Source organism: Astyanax mexicanus, chromosome 17, assembly GCF_023375975.1.
Source record: "Astyanax mexicanus isolate ESR-SI-001 chromosome 17, AstMex3_surface, whole genome shotgun sequence".
NCBI classification, from domain to species: domain Eukaryota; kingdom Metazoa; phylum Chordata; class Actinopteri; order Characiformes; family Acestrorhamphidae; genus Astyanax; species Astyanax mexicanus.
In genome coordinates this window covers 32,350,800-32,366,581 of record NC_064424.1, presented here as the reverse complement: position 1 = coordinate 32,366,581, position 15,782 = coordinate 32,350,800, and the positions used below count along the sequence as shown (strand labels likewise).

The 15,782-nt window shown below is 38.4% G+C and overlaps 2 protein-coding genes across 2 annotated transcripts in view; both read right to left on the bottom strand.

The window, feature by feature from the left end:
• Nucleotides 1-6,342, bottom strand: part of ric1 (RIC1 homolog, RAB6A GEF complex partner 1) — a 57,720-nt gene extending 51,378 nt beyond the window's left edge. The window contains exon 1 of the mRNA XM_007230601.4: nucleotides 6,202-6,342. Within this exon, the coding sequence (XP_007230663.3) occupies nucleotides 6,202-6,342 (141 nt within the window). The remainder of the gene's footprint in view (nucleotides 1-6,201) is intronic.
• Nucleotides 6,343-9,784: 3,442 nt separating this feature from the next.
• LOC103034483 (UPF0729 protein C18orf32 homolog) lies at nucleotides 9,785-15,782 on the bottom strand. The gene is made up of 3 exons (XM_022676326.2): nucleotides 15,652-15,782; nucleotides 11,701-11,905; nucleotides 9,785-10,193 (listed from the first exon to the last, which is right to left on the bottom strand). The coding sequence occupies exons 2-3, from the start codon at nucleotides 11,872-11,874 to the stop codon at nucleotides 10,116-10,118; spliced, it is 252 nt and encodes an 83-aa protein (XP_022532047.1). The 5' UTR covers nucleotides 11,875-11,905; nucleotides 15,652-15,782; the 3' UTR covers nucleotides 9,785-10,115.

Below are 15,782 nucleotides of genomic sequence, written 5' to 3'. Positions count from 1 at the left end.
AACCCTACCCATTCCGCTAATATTTATATACCAGAAGTAAAAACATGGTAGTGGTAGCAACATGCTGTGAGAGATGCTATTCCTCAGAGGAGACTCGGTTGCGCAACATAGTGTTTCAGATTTGTCATCACAATGTGCACATATGCAAAAGTCACACAGAAGAACATGGAATGTAGCGCCTTATGACTTTTGGAAACCGGAGGAAAGCAAGGGACGGATCACAAAAATTGGTTAATTGTTTTTTTAATATAATGACAAAAATGAAAGAAAAAAAAGAGAGACAATCTGATTGGGCTTCATAAGGCTTTAGCAGGGTACCAAAGTGAATTGAAACATACACACCATGCCACAACTCACGCCATAACATTACTTGGTGCAATATTTTCATTTCATAGACATAAAAACTTGAGGAAAATCAAATTGACTGAAGAATCAGGAGGTACTGAAAGACAACCTGCGTAATTAAAATCTAAAACCTGGCAGAAACTGGATGATCGTAAACACAAGGCCAAACAACACAGGAGAGGCTGATCAACAAAATGAGAATATTCCACTGTGACTAAGTTAAAGTACAGATCTCAGTTCAATTCAATTGATACTATATGGTATTATTTTGGCATTGTTATCCAGATCTGACATCCAACTCTTCCCCTGTGAGCCTTTGGATGCAGTATACTCAGTATATAAAACACACAGTTTATATTAGACATTCTGAAAGCAGAACCCAGCTGAAGCACTGCTGTAACAAATCGCTGAAACATAAAGCCAGAGTCAAACACTTTTCTTAATTATAAACATCTGTCAGTTCCCTCATTCATTCCAGTTAATTCAGTTCATAAGAAGCAGAGGAATAACCTGTTACATTATAGTCTGATTTTAATAATTATATGAAAGAAAAAGTGGTATAAATCTAAAGGGCATTAACACACATGCATCCTGATTAGTCTGGTCACAAATTATTGTTTAAAATGCACAAGGAGAAGCGTTGGCGTGGTTAATGTTGAAGGTTCTTTGATGTTGGGGATGCTTAGAGGTGATTTGGCTTCACACTACAATAATAAATGTGTTCATACGCGTCTCTCACCACCTCCAAATGTGGTTTGGGAGATCAAATTACGTTGTGCCCTCGAGACGTTGCGTCCCTCTCACACCTGTACTTTTCACTGGTGTGTAGTACGATCTGGTCACCTGGGATACATGATGTTAATGCCAGGTCACTGCAGCCTAAGAACCTGTACCATCAAGTCAACGAGAAAGAACCTGCAGCAACTAGTTGGTTGCTGGTTGCTTTGCAACAATAATCTTATCACTCACTGGTTTGAGAATACTGCATTGCAGCTACAGGCCGTGCAAACCGCCAACAGAAATCTGTAACACCAGTGAGAGAGAGTGAGGTTATTTCTGCATCATTAGCTCAGGTCATTTAGACTGTCCACGATGTCCAGAGTACATCTTTTGTGAGGGGATATAGACTGTGGAGAAGACAGGCCAGGCAGATAATAATTAACAAAAAATGAACATGGTGGATTATGGTGGAACCAAAAAGCGGGCCGGCAAAAAGCTCAGAATACAGAGATTAGCCCAATGAAGCTAGCCCAAAAAAGCACACCAATAGTGGACCGAAGAGCAGAGTGGACCAAAGAGGAATTCAGAGCAAGCCCTGTATCACTGTATATTAACCTGTCAATCAATAGATTCCTGACTCCAGTGCTCATTAATTGCTTGTAACTACACAAATTGTTCTATGATTGGTTCAGCGTAAAATGCCACTTTAGGCCTTCATAAGTCATTTGCATAAAGTTGAGAAAATCGCAGCTTGATTTGCTGCTCATCACGGCAAAAATATTGCATCCTTCCATAGGAAATGCAAAAAGGGTCTTTTTGCTCTGTTGTCTGCTAGTGTAAACGCAGTGTGAGTGTTCACCAAAGAGAACAGAAGATGAAGCACAGGCCGAAAAGCATAGAACATAGTGCATAAGAAGCATCGGAGACTGAAATGAGCAGAACGCAAAACATAGAGCTCAAAACGGCAAATATGAAGCGCAGAATATGGAGCACAGAATATAAGGCGCAAAATACTAAGCTCAAAACGCAGAATATGGCCAGATTACATTGTGCTAAAGCAGCTACAATCAGATACTGGTCAGAAGCTATTGCTTTTATAAAAGATAAGTTATCCTGAAATAAACTGATGAATGGGTATTTGTTACATAGTATTATGTAGGGGTGCTTCGAGTGCTTGTGTGTTAATTTGTATGTAGGTGGACGTATGTGGATGTCTGCTATATATATATATATATATATATATATATATATATATATATATATATATATATATATATATATATATATATATATTCTACGGATATTTTATTTATATGTTTTTGACGAAGGAGTGTGTGCAAAATGTGTTGTGTTGTTTATACTGTTGTGGTTGTGTGCCTATATGTACCTGTTCTTAGGAAAAAAACAAAAATATATTCACAAAAAAAGCAGAATATGAAGTGCAAAATACAGAGCGCAGAAAGCAGAATATTGTAACTGATAAAGCACACAAACAGCCAGCACACTTGCTTATTAAAAGTGCAATAAAACTTTTCTAAGGATGTTATCCCTTCAGAAAAAAGACATTGCTGCTTATATGAAAAATCAAAAGCAGCTCTGAGGTAATGAACATGTAGCTGTAATTATTTTATTATTATTTCAAGTTTTTTGGCCACTGCTTACTAGCTGGTGAACACTAGCTGCCAGAGACTCATCGCCCGCTGCACGTGCAACAGTGAGTGACTTTATTGCATGTGGTGTGCATGCAGGGTAACAGAGTGTGTGTATGTGTGTGTATATCAGCTGTAACAGGCTGTGCCTGTGTGACTCAGGGGGTTAGAAGGTTTAGAGAGTCAGACATTCACATTCCATAACTTTCTGAGACGGCAATTTAAGAGGTTCACATGTCTATTTCCATTCACCATCACTGTGAACTACTCTGCTTGGGTAAGATGACCTAAAAGAAAGTAGTAATACAGCAGACAATTCCCAGCTCACTTTTCTTTAAGAGGGAAAACTGGGATTAAATGTATACCCAAGGATTCCAAACAGACTCCAGTAGAAACCTGAGAATGATTCATACTGGACAACTGGAGTGAAACATGACGTAATACGCAAACACATCCGACTGTGTCCTTTCAGCATGTCCACACCAACACCCCCACCACCAGCACCCCTGACCTCCAACAGTCGCCTAAAAAGCATCACCCTGAATCAGTCAGCCACCCAGGCACCAAGAGATGTTCTACAAAGCACAGAGCCGTAAACCACACAATTTTATGATGGCAACTTGTAAAAACAACATTAACTCAGGGGTTATTGGAACACGGGTGTCTATTGCATCAGTGATGAGTGGAACATGATTAATGAATTTACCCTGAAAAACAGAAGAACTTGTGTTCCAGGGCACTTCGTACAGGACCGGATTCCAGAGCACTTAGGAAGCACAGTACTTTTATTTTGTTGTTCTAAAAGGTTTAAAAAAGTGTTATTTGTTTTTTTTAGCATAAACAACACACAGAACTACCACCACCATGTTTCATAGAGGCCAAAAAAAAACAGAATGTGTGTCTTCTGCTTTAAACACCCTGCTAAATTATCATTATGCTGTATTTTCCACAGTCTTAACCAATTCAATTAGTTAAATAGTTACTTTGCTTTTTTTGCCTGTATATAAACTAAATTAATGTGTAGTAATTAACATATGTAAGCTAGGTTTTAGAACACTGATCTTGTGCACTTATGTTCGAAGTCACTTAGTCTGTGTATAGAGGTGTCCTACAGTACTTTTTAGGGCAATAATTTTAGGGCATTAGGTACATCTAGGGTATTCTAGGACACTTAGGGTATTTTAACACCTAAAAGTCCGGACCACAGTGTGCACCAAGGTCTGTGTGTTTGTTACATCGTGTACATTTGATCCAGATCATTTTGGTTTCACACTGCAGTTTAGTAGGTGGACTACAGAACTTTACTACATCCTGTCACCATCAACTATGTGGGCTGTATCTGTCTAAAATTCATTTTATATGCCTCCTAGCAGAATGAGTACAAAAGAATATCTTGAGATTCCTTTTATTTCTGTTTATGAATTAGGGTTAGTCTACTGTTGCAGTAAATAAATCAATTTCCAGTCTAAGCATTTATGTTCACACTACTGCGAGATGCACCTGCATGCCAAAGGGGTATCGGATTTTGGCACAACCAAATGACATTTTGTTTGTACATGTGTGTTTAACAAGGCTTAACACATGCAGAATAACATCATGATGTACTTTCTCTGTCTCTTTTGGTTTAAGAGCACTTAACGCGTGGACGTTTTAGAACACTTAGATGGTGCCTTCTTGGATTCTAGAAAGCTTAGCACTTGCGTACTTGTGTTCTAAAACACTTAAACAGTTCTAACATTACGTATTTTAATGTACAATCAGCATAAAGCTTGTAAACCCACACACATCTGTCAAACCACTATTAAAGAACCACCAAAACCTCAACCTCCCTGTGTTTTGAGTGTACAATATATCAGGAAAACAGCACCACCGCAGTGACACCTATGGTTTTCACTGTAAAATCAACGCCAACACACACAGTGCCTCTAGTGCAAAAGCAGCACCAACCATGTGGGTGTTGTGTAAAGACACAAGAGTTTAAAACACTAAAATCGTGTGGGAAGTGTCAACTCAGCAAAACAGAATGACTAAAGTGCAAAACTGTGTTATTCAACTATGGAAACAGCACCAACATGAAAGTAAAACTAAAAGACAAACTAACAGGGTTTTAGTGTAAAGCTTGAGGAGAAATCACTGCCATCGTGATTAGAGACTGAAATAATGATTACGAGAACAATGATAGATATTTAACTGTTAAATAACAATTAGCTTCAAAATCTGTGAAATCCAATCAGCGCATTTACTGCAGAAACATCTCCAAAACCCATTCAGAACATTAGAACTGACTGACTGTTATAGTGACTGGCTTTCAGTGCAAAAACAGAACAAAGACTGTGTGTTTTGGTCTGAATTATAATCAAATGCCAAAAATGAAAACAGCAACATAGAATAAAATCAGTGAATAGAATTTACTGCAGCACCAACATAAATTCTAAAAACGCTAGAACTGTTTAGGTGTAAAATCTCTGAAAACAGAATGATAATAGCACAAGCTCTGCCTTTTTTACTTGTAAATTAAAAATATGCATTAAAATTGCAGAACACATCAATAAACAAGCCAACTAACACTAACATAGTTAAACTAAATGTAAAAGCAAACTGTAACTATACTTATAACTATAAGACTAGATGTACGAGTTGAAACTACCACCACCATGTTTATAGACTAAACAGATATTAACTGCCTGATATTGTGCTTTAGCTAAGTGGTAAATGTGTCACTAAATGCAGAGCTTCAAAACAGTAGGTGTTTTGTATAGAACAGAGTGTGAAAATGTAGAATCTGTTCAACAGAATGATTATAAAACAAGGACTGTCTGTTATTTTCTCAGAAATTAAAAAACGCATAATAAAAGCACAGAAAACATAAAAAAGCAGACTTGCTCTATCATGGCTAATCTGAATGCAAAAGTAAAACCAAAGGACTAAATGAGGGAGCTGAAACTACCACCACCAAGTTTATACACCAAACAAATATTAGGTGCTTCATCTTGTGCTTTAGGTAACTGTTAACGTAGAGCATCAACACCGTAGGTGTTTTTTGAAGTGTAGAATCTGTTAAACAGAATGATTATGGCACGAGGGCTGTAACTACGTTTTTAATCACGAAACAGTACTTTTAATGTGTAGAAACAGCATTATTAAAGACGTTGAGTTTTTTTTTAGCGTAAACAAAACACAAAACTACCAAATACCTAGCCTGAATAACTGAATGTGTATGTAGTTCTCCGCTTTAAATGTCCTGCTTAGAGAACATAATGCTGTTTAAACGACATTTTTGACCATTTCGACAAGTTAATTAGTTAACTTCTGAATTAAACGCGTGGTAACTCGTAACTCTGGGTGTTATCGCAGTTAACGCTAATCCGGTTTGTTTACAGGCAGGAGTGAAAGGTGAAGCCCGGGCCGGTGCCGCTGTCTCCCGCTCATATCCCCCCGCACTGCTGAGTGTTTTAAAGCCCCCCCAGCTCCAGGACCCCCGACTCACCCTGCTGAACCAGATGCTGAGCTGGGTGTGCGCCAGCACGGCGAAGTAGAGTCTGTGCTGGCTGGGCTGCAGGTGGAAGGGCTGCTCCTCGCTCCGTAGCGGGCAGAGCAGCCTCCGCGGCCAGCCGGTCAGGAAATACATGGCCTCCGCTCTCAGAGCCCGCAGCCTCGGCCCCGCTCTCCCACGCTGAAAGAGCCCGCTGTTAGATCCGCGTCAACCCGGCCGGCTCGGCCACCATGCCCGCGGAGAGCGCCTCAGACCCGGACCCGCTTCGGCCGCAGCCTCGGCGCCGCCGCCGCTCCGCACCGCCAAGGAAAACGAGCTGAGAATCCGCTGGATAATCCGCAGAGCGACACGGCATCAGTCCCCGCCGCCACTCCGGTGTCTTGGTGTCCCGGTGAGGGAAGCCCCGCCGCCGCGCTCCTCCGCTCAGCTCTGTTTTTCCGAGCAACTTCGGCCGAGTTCTCTCTGCTCCACCTCCAGCGCCGCCATCTTGAGTCTTTCCGCTGAGCTCGAGCTGAGGGCGCGCGCCAATCCGCGAGCTCGACTTCGAGTACACTTCGACCGCGCGCACTCTCCCTCAGCCTTAACTCGCGCGCGCACTCTCCCTTAGCCTTGACCTGCAGTCAAGTCACAATAATGAGAAATTAGGTCATAGTAATGAAATATTATTTATCACTATTCATCGAGAAACTAAATAGCAATGGGCTTACACAATATACAGTGGCTTGCAAAACTATTCATACCCCTTGAATGTTTTCAGCTTACAGCCACATGCACAAATGTATTTTATTGATATTTTAAGTCGCATACCAACACAAAATAGAACATAACTGTGAAGTGGAATGAAAATGATACATTGTTTTCAAAATTTTAATAAAAGAAAAATCTAAAGAGAATTCAGCCCTGTTTACTCTGACCTCTTAATAAAATCCAGTGTAATTAATTGTCTTCAGAACTCACTTAATTAGTTAATTTGAGTTCAGCTGTGTGTAATTTAGGCTCAGTATAAATACTCCTGTTATTAGAGAAACAGCATCATAAAGACAGAGGAACTCACCAGACAGGTCAGATATACATTTGTGGAGAAGTTTAAGGCAGGTTAGGTTAGGTTAAAAAAATATCCCAAGCTTTGTGCATCCCAAGGAACACTGTACAATCCATCTCCAAAAATGGAAAAAATATTCTACAACTGCAAACCTACCAATACATGGCTGTCCACCTAAACTAACAGATCAAGCAAGAAAATCACTGGTCAGAGAAGCAGCCAAGAGGCCCATGGTCACTCTGGAGAAGTGGCAGAAATCGACAGCTCATGTGGGGAAATCTGTTTACAGGACAAACATAAATCGTGCACTCCACAAATCTGGCCTTTATGGAAGAGTGGCAAGAAGAAAACCATTGTTGAAAGAAAGACATAAGAAGTGCTGTCAAATAACTGACTTAAATCCCATTAAGTTTTTGTGCCAACACATGAAAGTTCCTGTTCACAGACGCTTTCCATTCAACCTGGCTGAGCTTGAGCTATTTTGAATAGAAGAATAGGTAAAAATCTCTAGATGCCTAAAGATCTCTAGATGCCTAAAAGTCTCTAGATGCCTAAATAATATTTTTTATTTGATTACAATTTTGAAAACCATCATTTTTATTCCACTTTACATTTATATGCCACTTTATGTTGGACTATCACTTAAAACTTCAATAAAACACATTTACATTTTTGGATGTAAAGTGACAAAAGGAGGTGCAACAACTCCCCCAGTGCCCCTATGGTTAAAAAGGGCATCACTGATGCACCCAGTAGAGTGGCAAAAAAAGAGAAACAAAATGCCTCTCTTTGCAACTGATTTTTTTGCTTTTTGATTTGCTCTCTAGATCAAGGATTGCTCATCTATCTGTGCCTTTCTTCTCTTCCAGTACAAAAAAGGGTGCTATCATGAAGTACCTTCTTTGCCACCCCTTTAAGACAGTGTCCAAAAAGATGACCTTTCCAGTGAAGTGTGGTAGCTATAGGTGGAAATAGAAGAAGTGCCCAATCAGTGGATTGAACGTGAAGTGGTGCCATATCAATGCTATCACAATGGGGTAAACTGTAATTTATGGTACAAGACAAGTAAGGAACATGGTGCAAGTAAACTGTTGTCAATGATGGCAGAACATTAAAAACTCATTCCTAATATATACTTGCATCCTTAACCTCAGTTTATGTTTTCAGTTTTAGCCACGCCCCCTACAAAATGTTCAGGCCCCATATTGTTCAGTACAGTAGGTGGTCTTTTTATTTTGCCTGTCCCTTTAACAGCCTGGAACTCTGGACCCACACAGGTGGCACTGGAAACTGAAAATTTACACTAGCTAGTGTTGATGGTGATCTGCACTACAGAGGGCAGGTGTGCCATTTAGGACAGACACGGAAAGGGGTTGGATTTTCCGTCCCGTAACGCGTGGCGTCATTTCCTTTCAAAAACAGAACTGTGACTCCCCCTGGTGGTGGATATCCTCAAAATTAATATTATACAGTTACTGTTGTTGTTATTGTTGGTGGTGACCTAAATGTATGCTACTTTAAGATAAAGCGAATCAAACAATTAGACAGATTAGTAATGATAATAATCTATTAAACACGTTTTTGATTCCAAAGCATCTCTGAAAGTGGGACTGACGTTTACTATTACTATTAAAATGCAATCATGGCCAAAAGTGATGGAACTCCCATTTTTTTTCCAGAAATTATTGCAATTACACACATTTTGTTATACACATTTTCTTTTGTGTGTATTGGAACAACACAAAAAATAGAGGAAAAAAAGGTTTGTCAGAATTCCACACAAATCTCTGCACTGTCCTGCAGGCTCACTGTGCATCAATCTTGAACTATCCATCCACATTTGAATAAAACAGAATGCTGTGACAGGAGACTCAAGAGGACCCCAATCCTGACACAAAGACATAAAAACTAGCCCGACAAAATGTACGTGATTAAGCCAGAAACATGTAGACAGATGAGACAATGAGACCAACATTAAACGTTTTGGTAAAGCACATAATTCTACTAAAACTGAATGACACCTCCAAAGAAGACAGTACCAACTTTCGACCATGACTGTATTTTATATTAATTGGTTTATTATTGTAGACAATACATTGTGTACATAAACACACTAACTTTAGATCAGCACAGCTGCATTTGTGTTATAGAACACTCGGCTGTTTGGTAGTGCACACTGACATTTTAGAAAGCGCGATTGAGCAAAACGTTTGTGAAAGGTTTTATGTAGAAACCTTTTCAGACAAGATGCACAGCTGCACTTGGAATTAAAGTTGAACAGAGAACTTTACAAAAGGAATCAAAAAATTAAAAGAACCATTTATGTTTAGGTGCTTAAATTGTTCTTCTACTGACTAAAGACTTCTCTGAATCAGTGGAAAACATTTTGTGAATGGTTCTATACTACATACAACTAAAATGATTGTTCAGTACAATAAAGAAACCTTTTCTGTTTACAATGCACAGGTGTTCTAGATGGCAAATACTAATATTTTCTATAAATAAACATAAAGGTAACAAAAAGCAGAGGACACATTTGAGGAAATTATTTATTTAATTATTTATAAATATTTATTTCTGACACTAGCTCAGGCATTATTATGTAAAGGTAGAAGTAAAAGATAAGCAGGTCATCTGAAACTCAGGCCTGATCAGGGAATGAAGAACAAGCGATGAACTGAATTAATAAATTAGAATCTCTTATTCACAGTTAGAGCTCATCAATGGAAAGTGAATTAAATATGTGTGTGTGTTCCAACCAGGCCTAATAACGTCATGTGACCAGGACAACATGGCTAAAACATCACTCTGTGTTTAAAATATCTACAGTAAGACACATAAAACATTGAACAGATTTATACAGGTGTCAGTCCATCTTTTTGTCTGAGGCCGTCGTCGTCACTCCGTTTGCCTCTGGTATGTTTGCGTTTCCGTTACATTCCATCTGAAAAACAGGAGTAAAGAAGGCGGGGTTAGTTAGGATTCATTTTGGGGTGCAGTCATGAAGTGTTGTCTAGTACCCAATAGGACGAGAGTGACCAAAAAAATCTTCCTGAAGGTAATTAGCAGCCAAACAGGCTGAGATTTACCTAGCAATCCTACAAGTATCTTTCTCTCTGAGAGTTTTCTGCTTTAACATGTCTGCCACAGTTCCAGTGAACTGCCATTACTTTACATAACATTTAACATAATATTTATGAACTGTAACTTTTTCAATCCCTTTGCTATCTACTTCTGCCCTGTTTTTTTGTATTATTTATTGCTCATGATTCATGGCTGCTGTTGGGATAAGGTCTATGAGGAATATGAATTTTAGAAAAAGTGGTAAAAATCTAAAAGCTCAAATCTCTCTGGGTGTCCAAACATTTTGCTACTTCTGGACGAAAGCCTTAAAACTCTAGAACACCTATTTTCCAGGACAATGAACAACAACAAAAAAATTAAGCTTTTAATGAAAGTCAATGTACACATTTCTCTCGGGCCATTTATTGCCAAACCGCTCCTCTTACTTTACTCTAAAATTGTAAATATGATAATTAAATATATAATCACTTGTATCCTTTAAACTACGACAACATTTCTCCCAAACTCCAAATATAAATATTGTCATTTAGAGCATTTATTTGCAGAAAATGAGAAATGGCTGAAATAAAAAAAAAGATGCTTAAGACCTTAAATCATTTAAAGAAAACATGTTCATATTCATAAAGTTTTAAATGTTCAGTAATCAATATTTGGTGGAATAACCCTGGTTTTTAATCCCAGTTTTCATGCATCTTGGCATGTTCTACTCCACTGCCACTCCTGGTCAAGCAGTTCAGCTTGGTTTGATGACTTGTAATCATCCATTTTCCTCTTAATAATATTCAAGAGATTTTCAATTTGGCAAAATCAAAGAAACTCATCATGTGGTCTCTTATTGTGGTCTCTTATTTTTTCCAGAGCTGTAGCTCTGGAACACCTAAAAATGGGAAATATTTTTTAACCAGACCCCAAGCCTGGTTCAGATCAAAAATCAAAATGTGTAAATGTTAAAATGTGAAAAAACTACAGCTAGAGAAAGATTCATCCAAGCTTGCCACTGACAAGCCATCAATTATTAAAAAACGTGGTCACTGTCTCTGTTACTTTGGCTTATGAGGCCAGAGGACAGCAGTTAAACGGTACCTAATACATTTGTCTTTTTACACAGCCTGTATTTTTGTCTTCTGTATACCGGTATATCTGTAATTTAGATACATACAAATCAAATACAAATATAAAAGTGTGAAATGCTCCATTCTAGAGAATCTTGCTGAGTCAGAAATGATCACACTGGTGATGAACCCAACCAGACGTAACTAAATGGTTTAGAATATATAACCTATTTAAAAACCTTGTGCACTTATGGTCAGGAATGAAAAAAGAAGTATGGAGACATAATGTGCCCTCACAGCTTTCCCCTCTGATACCTTGCCGTTAGTGCTGGCTGTTCCTTTTCCCGTTTCCGTTCCTGTCTCTTGTACTGCTTTTTTGGTCCAGAAGCGGCTGATGAACGGGGAGATAAAGGGGTAGATGATGGGCTCCAAGAATCGTTTATAAACCCACAGGAGGACGGGGATGACAATGCAGGGAATGCAGACCATGGCTGGAGTTTAATCTTCTGGGTGGAGAGAACTGGAGAGCGAGAAAACTGTTTATTAAACTGAGACAACTAAAGAACCATGAATTCTTCCTGTAATTCTGGACTGTATAGCCCATAATGCCAGTTACAAACAGATGAAGTTCACCAAAACATTTGGGATGAGTTGGAACCTGCATTCAGGGTCAGTATCTGACCTCATTAATACTACTGTGTGGGCTGAATGGTATCACATACTACAACACTACTGTGATCGTTCACGGTTTCTTCCTGAATCAAGGTTTACTCTGTTTTTGTTGGAGTAACTGCCTCTTCTCCCCAGGGAAGCTGTTATAGTAGATTTTGGAGCATGGCTATAAGGATTTGATTGCATTTAGCAACAAGAGTAAGTTGGCAAGGTCAGGATTATGGATGATCCACCCCAGCTCATCATCCTGAACTCCGTAGCTAACTCATCTCTTCCTAAAAGTGTTGGATAGACCACAATTATTCCAAAGAACACAGTTCCACTGCTCCACAGCTCAATATTCGAGGACTTTATATCCCTCTAGCCCACTCCTAGCATTAGACACGGTGCTAATAGGTTGATCTTTATTGATATTAATTCTTCTTAAGGTTAATCTGCTCTGCATACCCTCTAGGGCTGGCCCGAATAGCGTTTTTTGAGCTCCGGATATTCGGCACTGATTCGAAGCGAATATTCGAATATTCGTTTTTAAAAAAAGAGGTAAAAAAAATAAATAAAAAAAAGCAAATCACGGCCCCTTTAATCCACTGAAAAATGTTCAATTTGCTCTGACCGACGAGACATATTCACCCCGGATTTTTGTTGTTTTTATCCCCCATATTTTTTCTGTGTTTTTAGCTCAGATTTCTTTGTGTTTTCATCCCGGAATTTCTGCTGCCCCACACGCGGCTTATCCGCTGTGTAAGCAGGCTAGGGGGCTGCTGCTGCACGGTTTCTCCGCTGCGCAAGCCAGCCCAGTAAATTGCTGTTTGTGTTTTCACACTTAGGCTATTTGCTTAAAAAAACAAACAAAAAAAAAAACGTTTGTTCAGGAAGTATTTTATATTCTTAAACATTGGTAATTATATTAGCATACCTGTCAAGTTTTGGACTTAAAAATAAGGGATTTTTTCCGCCGCCCCAACAGCCCAAACGAGGGAAGAAAAAAAAAAAAAAAATATATATATATATATATATATATATATATATTTTTTTTTTTTTTTTTTTAATTTATTTAATAGATTTAAAATTGAAATTGAAGGGTGCACAAATTTACAAAAAGGACATGGATCAGATATATTCCATAAGTAAATAATAGTCCTAAGGGGCCTACACAATTAATAATCTTTCATTAATACTTCTTTCTATTGTTCAGTCCACTCCTGATCAGTTCAGTTAATTTCAGCCCTCTCCACATTTTCTCTCTCTCCAGCTCAACCATCTCTTCTACCCCTTCTAAATAATACATTACATTACATTATAATACATTACCACAATACTTGAGATTTAAACAAATTCTAACAAACCCTAAAACTAGCCCTGAACTAATAGAGTTTTGAAATGATGATTGGCTGATCAGGCACATCAGGGCAGGGCATTATATATATATGTAGATTTTTCTCAAACCCTGAATATCTATCTAGCTAATTCTAAAGTTAAGCTAACTGAGTCACAAGCTGTATTTTATTAAACACACAATGGGTTTAATTTATGTTTTGATTCAGAGAAGAGTCTTCTTAACCAGCTATCAGAAACAATCTCATCACAGTTTACATGGTTAATTACCTTTCTTTTAGAAAAATCTCCGTATATCCAGATTATTTTTAACGACAGCTGCTCCGACTAGCTGCCTGAACTCACAGCGAGGGGAGGGGCGGGGCTTCCCGCACACTAAACTGCGCTCCGCAAAACCAGCTAGCTGATTGGCTGTTTCTCCTGAAAGGCGGGACTTTCTCCTTGAACCGGCACCACGATTGGTTAAGAGACACACAGCGGTCAGTGCATTGTCGCCTGTGGCCTATATATTTTTTTATTTAGTATAATACGGGAAATTTACGGGAAAATACTAATACGGGAGGACGGCGGGAAAGAGGAGTAAAATACGGTACTTTCCCGGCCAAAACGGGAGACTTGACAGGTATGTATTAGAGGACAGTCATTGTAAACTGTACTTGGTCTATTTCGGTTAAAGGATTGTGCAGGGTATATTACTGATTTTGTATTTTTGCACTTGGGCTATAAGCTCAATATTAAATATTTCGTTTGTTTAGAAATTATTTTATATTTTAAACCATGTTAAATTATATTAGAGTAGAGGAAAGTCATTGTTAATGACGTTATTGTACTTGGTCTATTTCGGTTTAAGCATTGTGCAGGGCATAGCCGTATTACTGATTTTGTATTTTTGCACTTGGGCTATAAGCTCAATATTAAATATTTCGTTTGCTTAGAAATTATTTTATATTTTTAAACCATTTTAAATTATATTAGATAAGAGGAAATTCGTTCAGACATCATTTTTGTAGGCCAGGCTTTTGTAACCGATTTAGCCCCTACTGTTGCCACATTACCCCTTACGTTTTATTATATAAATCAGTTTCGAAGAGCCTGCATTTTTTTTATCATGTATAATAGAGGTCTGCGCGAGACTGATTTTTAAACCCACTCTTCCACGCTCCCGCGTTTCTGTCTCGTTACCGCTCCGCAAAAAAATTGCTTCTTTTAATCCCGCGCCCGCCCGCCACATAGTGCGGTCCCGTTCCTTACCCCAGTCCAAACACCATCGGTGTGTGCGTGTGTGTGTCGGTCCATCCTGCGCGTTGAGAGTTTTCTTTAGTTTTTTTTTTTTTTTTTTTTTACAATTATTACAGTTTTCTTAACTATTTATTAATTTGCTCCCGCATCGTCTGGATTAAACTCCCGCTCCAGCCAATAACAGTTCAGTTCTGTCCCGCGCGCAAGATATTCTGACGGGACCCGCGAAAACAGAAGTGGTTAGAGTGAGGTGGAACTCTGGAAAGGAGAAAAAAAACGAATATCCGAATACCAAAATTAAAAACCGAATACCTACTCAACGAACGAATATCCGAATACCCGAATATTCGGGTCCAGCCCTAATACCCTCACCATTCCTCCATGTTTACACTGTTTACACTCTATTTACATTAATAGTTACTGTTCTTTTCCTTTTTATGTATCAAAAATGCATGTAGGTTATATATTTTATACATGTATTTCCTTTTGTAAATAGGCCAGAACATTTATCATAATATTGTTTACCCTTATTCATTACTGTTGTCACTTTTTACTGTTGTTTAGTGATTATTATTGATTAGTTATTGTGCCTTTTATTTTATTAAATTTTAATGTTGTTTTGTTATTGTAAATATATATATTGTTGTTCCAACCATAATAACACATTTGTATTCTGAATCCAGAATTAAAAATATTAAAGCTGCGTTAAGAACCAGTTTCATGACACAAAAAAAATGTAAATGTTTGATTCTGTTTTAATTCAACCCCAAATCAAATTAACTGTATTACATAAAGCTAGATTAGCTTCGTATTCGCCAGGATTTTACACGAATTGTCTGTTCCACCTTAAATAGAGCGGCAGCAGCATTACCACTTAAGGTGGAACGGAGAGTTAGAACAGGAAGCTTACAGATGGTAAACAAATCGCCCCTACTGTCATTAATTGTAGACTTACTAAACTTAAACTAAATATAAATATCTTCTTACACTTTCAGAAAAAGGAAATTCATCTTAACTTACCAAAATCCTGTTGGTTTATCCAGGAAAAGCAGGTTAAACTCGCTTCGACACAGAGCTGAGGAGTTCAGCGGTGTAGAAACGTCGAGAAAAGCAGTCTATTGTTCACACTGCCACCCAGAGGAGCGGAGGAG